The sequence below is a fragment of the Brassica oleracea genome, chromosome C2 (assembly GCF_000695525.1).
Source record: "Brassica oleracea var. oleracea cultivar TO1000 chromosome C2, BOL, whole genome shotgun sequence".
Lineage (NCBI taxonomy): Eukaryota > Viridiplantae > Streptophyta > Magnoliopsida > Brassicales > Brassicaceae > Brassica > Brassica oleracea.
Genome location: NC_027749.1, coordinates 16,850,637 through 16,856,636, shown reverse-complemented (window position 1 = coordinate 16,856,636; position 6,000 = coordinate 16,850,637). Strand labels below are relative to the sequence as shown.

Below are 6,000 nucleotides of genomic sequence, written 5' to 3'. Positions count from 1 at the left end.
AAAGTATTTCATGATTCACTACTTCCACTCATCTATCTTCAAAACAAATCAATTTTATCATATCTTAATTTATATCACTTAAAACTGTTTATAATTACTTGATTTTTATTTTTCACGCATCAAAATATTTTTTTACAAGATTTATAAATTATTTTTAAAATAAACCGGTACCAGACGACTTACACTTCAGTCTTCCAGACGACTTCCAACATCTCAGATGACTCAGACGATTTACTAGGGCTATATTCGTAAAAATGGCTTCTTTTTTTTGTTTGGTCACAATGGGCTGAGCTGTAATTTCACTAGGCTTTTAGGTTAGTTTTGCATTTGATTTAAGTTTGGGTATAGGTTTGGGGTTAAAATCAAGTTGTGGGTTAGTTTTGGCAAAAACCCCTTTAAAAAATTCCATATAATCATTTAAAATAAAGTAGAAACCAATATTAAACAATGTAAGTTAACAAAAGTAAAACATTATAAATAAATTTACTTAATAAATAATATTTTTCGAAATATAACATTAAAATAAAATACAAAAGAAGAATAATATGAAGAATACAAGACTTTCAAACAATTATAAGTAAATTAATTTAACTCATTGTTTTCGAATTTTAGGCTATATACTATTGAAAATATTTTAAAATAACATATACTATATATTATGCTATAAGTCATTGAGAGTATACACATATGATTAGAAAAAAAAACAATCAAAATATGAAAATCATAATTATAGTTTACTATTTTTAAAATGTTAAATCCAAAATTGATAATGCATAATCAAATTCAACATCAAATAAGGTAAAATAATAAATAAATCATTAAAATTCAATTGATTCATAGATATATATATATATTTGGAAATTTAATAAACAAATTAACCAAAATAATATAAAATATAAAGATACAATATTTTTCCTTCCAAGAACACAAAATAAAAATATACTCTTCAAAATAAAATTTCAAAAAGTGTATTTTCAAAATAAATTATAAATCAATATCAAATGTGTTTTGTAATAATATCCGAATCAAAAAACCAAACATAGTCATCATAAACAAGGAACTTGTCAAGAATATATGATTTGAAGTGAATGACCAATAACGAGGAATGATAAATAGTACAAAAAAAAATATAAAACATTCACGACATAATGTAGACATACAAAGCCAAAGACAAAATCCAATAGACGAAAAATGTATAACACCAAAAAATTGGATAGAGTAGATAAGAATTCCAATATAAGAAAAAGATTTGAAATTTACATTCGCTCTATCTAAAAAATGTTAAGTAAGAGAACAGAGAGAGAGAGTCGCAAGCCATAATTTATTTATGAGTTTCAAATTATTTTAATCAATCAAAACACTAACAAATTTATTTATCCATTAAAATTTTAAATATTAATCAACACTATTATTTTATGTTTGTACAAATATTCGTTTAAGCTATACTAAAATAAACCTATCATGATCTGATCCACAAGATTTTTAAAAATTATTGTTATTAAAGCAAACTAAATGATGAATTCTTATAATCATTAGTCTCATTCACCTCATATAACATATAAAGTTTAAGATGCTCCCGGTTGAGTTATGTTGAAGAAAATATTTAGAGAACAATGTTTACAAGTTAGAAAAAAAAAAGAGTCTAAAAAAGTATGTGAAATAAGTTAATTAAGATTTTTATTAAAATTATAAGGATGGCCAGCAGTAAATTAGCATGAATGATAACATAAAAAAATAATAGAAAAAATAATCAATATGAATTTATCCTCAACAAACTAAAACCATACAAATTTACAAACTTATAACATTTTAAAAAAAATTCAAGATTACAACGAGTACGTTATCTAAAACGTTCGTTATCTTATTGTCAGCATTTAACAACTAGAAATATTTTTTTATCAAATTATATAATAGTTTTTAAAGGATCTTAAAAATATTCATAGAAACTCCAAAATAAACATATATTATCTATCATACCAAAATAATATTTTTTTCATATAAAAAAGTAAAATGTGATATATTGTAATGCATTATACAATCATACAAGTTTCACTACTATATAACTAAATAACTAGATCAAGTAATAGATAAATATTATACTTTAGGTTCTCTATATTTTTTAATTCAATAAATAAAATGTTAATTAACATTTGTTTAATTCATTATATTTACTTTAAATTTATATTATCTTACAAATATTATTTAATATTAATTAAAGTTCATCAAAATATTTGTTGCGATTAAATTTTAAATCTAAATATTATACTATTAGATATATATATATATATGTATAACAATCACACATTGATTATAAAGTTTCCTGAATATGATGCAAAATTAGATATTATGTAGATAGTTTAATCGCTTATGTTATTCAAATAAAATATATATAATTTTTTGATAAAATATTATAATATATTAACAATCTACATGCATTGAGTAATCTACATAATATTTTAAAATATAATTTAATATTTTCAAAAACTATGAATATACTTATAAACATGATTATTGCATCTATAAATACAAATAACTAAATAGCTAATAACATGGTATAATTAGAAATAAAAATAAATATTAAAATCAATAAATCATATTTTAAATAAAAAAATTATATAAATCAATTAAATTGTTAGCTTAAAAGTTATTATAAAACTAAACTAAATTATTAATACACACTTGCGCTACTATAAAATCTAGTATAACAAAGCGAAGAAGTATAAGTAATTTAAAGATAACTAAAATAGTACCATTATCATCCTTTCTACCATCTCCTACCGCCCCCTTCCTTCTCTCTCTCTCTCTCTCTCACTCTCAAAAGGGAAAAAAAAATCTAGAAGATCGATTTCACCATCCTCGGTAAGTTTCCTCTCTCCACAATCCATAAAATATTTCGTATTTGTACTCTTTGCCTCCTCTCTTTCTCCATTGTCGACGTATCTCTCTGTGCTTATATATATATATTTTTTTTTTTTTTTTTTTTTTTTATTAGATCCCTCTGTTCCATATGCTTTGTTCTGCTCCTGGGAAAAAAAAATGTTTAATTGGGAAACCCTAATAAAACATATTAACGAATCTGACGAAATCTATGGTCTTTTCTTGTTCAAATCCTTAAATCTGATTTTGGCTTTTTAGATTCACCTAAGCCCTTTTCACAAAATTGTGTTCTTGACAAAAAAAAATTGGAATGTGTTTGAAACTAATCTTAGATTTTGCGAATGTGACTCGAACCCATGTGAAAAGTAAAGATCTTTTACCCAAAAAAAAAATTGTGGGTTTTATTTGCAGAAGTTTCTTATAATGGATGAAGATGGATTGAGCAACCGGGATTGGGGTTATTACGACCAGTCTCAGTTCAGACCAAGTTTAGGTTTTCAACTAATACCAAGTATTGTTGACCGTAACGAGAAGCAGTTTCTCTGCCCTCAGAACCCAAACTTCATAACCACCAATAATAGCTACTGTGGTGGTGGTAGTAGCAGCAGCAATGTCATGTCGTTTCCGCGCGATTACACTTCCTCCGATGCACCGTTCATGAGCTACAGCTGGTTAAACCAGCACAGAGATAGCAAGTTCTTTAACAACTTACCTAACCCTTCAAACCATCACACGCTTCTAGATCCCAGGGCTCAGCCAATGCAGCTTCTGCAGATTCCTAAACCCGAGGCGGGCGAGGTCTATGAGTCTCTTAAGAGAAGGCAATGCGGTGGTGGTCAGAGAGCTGATCCCAAGGCAAAGAAAGAGAGGAAGCTGAAGGACAACATTGTTCCGAGAATGCAAAGGGAGAGAAGTCCTTTGAGGAAGAGCATAGAGATGGTGATAAATGGTGTTACAATAGATATTGGTTGTCTACCAGTTCCGGTTTGCTCGTGTACCGGGTTGTCTCAACAGTGTTACAGGTGGGGTTGTGGGGGATGGCAGTCTGCGTGTTGTACAACCAATGTGTCAATGTTCCCTTTGCCAATGAACACTAAAAAGCGCGGTGCTCGAATCGCCGGAAGGAAAATGAGCCAAGGTGCATTTAAGAAAGTTCTTGAGAAACTCTCTGCTGATGGTTTCGATTTCTCAAACCCTATTGATTTGAAGTCTCATTGGGCAAAACATGGAACCAACAAGTTTGTCACCATCAGATAGAGACCAAACCTCTGTCCTTTTTTTTTTTTTGTTTTTTCGTAAGATTCGGAATCAAGTTTTGTTTGTTTCCTAAGGCTATGTTGTAGAACTCAGAATCAAACTCGGCATGTAACTCAAAAACGTACCTCTTTTCTTGAATTTTTACCGGTAAAAAAATTGTATTATGTACAGAACCAGAACCAAGTGAAAAGAATCAATCTCATCCAGATTTGCTGAACGTTCTCTAGAACGTAATCAAATCTGGCATTGTGTAACAAACTGGTTGGTTCGATACTACAAGAGGCAGAGGATCTTGATGATATTCTTGAATCGCTTTTTCGCTGAAACAATACTCGTCGTCTTCGAAAGTCTGCCATTTGTCTGTTATGATCGTCTGCAATCTCGGTTTCTCCAACAGTACAATGGCTTTCTCCACGACTTCTTCTTCTTGCTTTTGCTCATCTTTTTCGACGCTTTTGACCATTTTCTCCATTGCTTCGACTTCCGCCATCGGTATAGTAACAAACTGAGGCGTATCCCGCGCGTTTGAGACGCCAAAGCCTTTGCAGAATTCGAAGTACATAGCGAGATCTTCTCCTTGAGACGTCGCCTTGTTGACGATCTTTAAACTCCTGGCGGCGTCTGTTTTGCCGGCCGCCGGGAGGATTTTGATGATTCCGCTGCATATTCTACCGTAAATGTTGATGCTCTCGAGGACGATACAATCCATGGCTTCTAGGATCAACGCTCTCTTCATGTTATCGGCAATAGGACGTATCTGAAGAATCAAATCGAGAAGAGACTGCAGTTTTTGTATCCTATCAAGCTGTTGCTTCACGGAATCGACTTTGTCAGATCGTAGATTCGCGCGGGTGCGGCTGATCTGATCGGCTGTGAAGGAAGAGTAGCTGTTAAGGAAAGCGAAGTAAGCTCGAACGAAGATGTTGAACCCCCAGGTTCTGCTGAGAGATGAATGTCCGTCGGAGAAATCGGAGAGATCGAAAGGAAGACGACGAATCTCTCCGACGACGGAAGGGACTTTGCAGCTGATTACACCGTGGAGAAGCATCAGGGATTTGAGCGCGACGATCCAGCTTCGCGTGTGGTTGACGCGGGAGGATAGAGCGTGGACTAGAGTTTTGAGGTTGAGAGGAGAGGCTTTGATCCATTTGTAGACGCGTTGAGCGTTCGAATAGTCGACGGAGGAGTCGTCGTGGGAGGTGGCTTTGATGATGGCTGCTTCGAGATCCGTGTTCCGGTATGAAGCTCGCCGTGAGAATCCGACGGCTAATAAGCTTTTCTGGTCTTTTATCGCAGCAGCAGCTCGTTTCCAGAGCTTCATCGTCGAGCCCCCTCCCTCCTCTCTCGTCGTATTCTCTGTACCTTTAGTCTTCCCCAAGAACAAAAAGTCGTCTCTGTAAATCTTCTTTTTCCTATTTTTGAGTTCTTTGTCTCTGTATTATCCGTTATAACCGTTGAAGCCGCTCATTTTCAAAAGAAGAACATTTTTAAATAGAAAAATAAAAGCTGTCACATGTGACCGGTTTGATTACGTTTAAACCAAACCAAAATCGCATAAATCATGATTTGGTTTTGTCTTTTTATATCCAGCTTGCAAATAGTAAACAGGGATTTTTGGTTCGGATTGCTAGTTTGGCTCTTCCTAAAATCTATGTAGAGACGTGAAGTTTATCAAACCAAAATTTTCATTGAAATTCTATGATTCGGAAACAAACAAAACCGGATTGAACAAACTTACTTTCAGTCTCCTCCACTATAAACGTAAAGGAGAGATTTGAACTTGGGATATTATGGGTGCATTAGGTTAGGTTTTACCATCTGAGCCACTGAAAATTTCATATTTTTACATGTAAAATTTTAAATATT

At 32.3% G+C, this 6,000-nt stretch overlaps 2 protein-coding genes across 2 annotated transcripts; one reads left to right on the top strand and one right to left on the bottom strand.

The window, feature by feature from the left end:
• The first annotated feature begins 2,780 nt into the window (after nucleotides 1-2,780).
• LOC106326754 (protein BASIC PENTACYSTEINE3) lies at nucleotides 2,781-4,173 on the top strand. Its single transcript, XM_013764673.1, has 2 exons — nucleotides 2,781-2,859; nucleotides 3,289-4,173. The coding sequence occupies exon 2, from the start codon at nucleotides 3,301-3,303 to the stop codon at nucleotides 4,132-4,134; it is 834 nt and encodes a 277-aa protein (XP_013620127.1). The 5' UTR covers nucleotides 2,781-2,859; nucleotides 3,289-3,300; the 3' UTR covers nucleotides 4,135-4,173.
• Nucleotides 4,174-4,348: 175 nt separating this feature from the next.
• Nucleotides 4,349-5,699, bottom strand: LOC106326753 (putative clathrin assembly protein At1g68110). The gene has a single exon (XM_013764671.1). It carries the CDS (start codon nucleotides 5,453-5,455, stop codon nucleotides 4,358-4,360), a length of 1,098 nt encoding a protein of 365 aa, XP_013620125.1. The 5' UTR covers nucleotides 5,456-5,699; the 3' UTR covers nucleotides 4,349-4,357.
• Nucleotides 5,700-6,000: the final 301 nt, after the last annotated feature.

Bases quoted from the DNA above. Each gene is read 5' to 3' on its own strand.
- LOC106326753 (XM_013764671.1), bottom strand. From the start codon at position 5,455: ATGAAGCTCTGGAAACGAGCTGCTGCTGCGATAAAAGACCAGAAAAGC.
- LOC106326754 (XM_013764673.1), top strand. From the start codon at position 3,301: ATGGATGAAGATGGATTGAGCAACCGGGATTGGGGTTATTACGACCAG.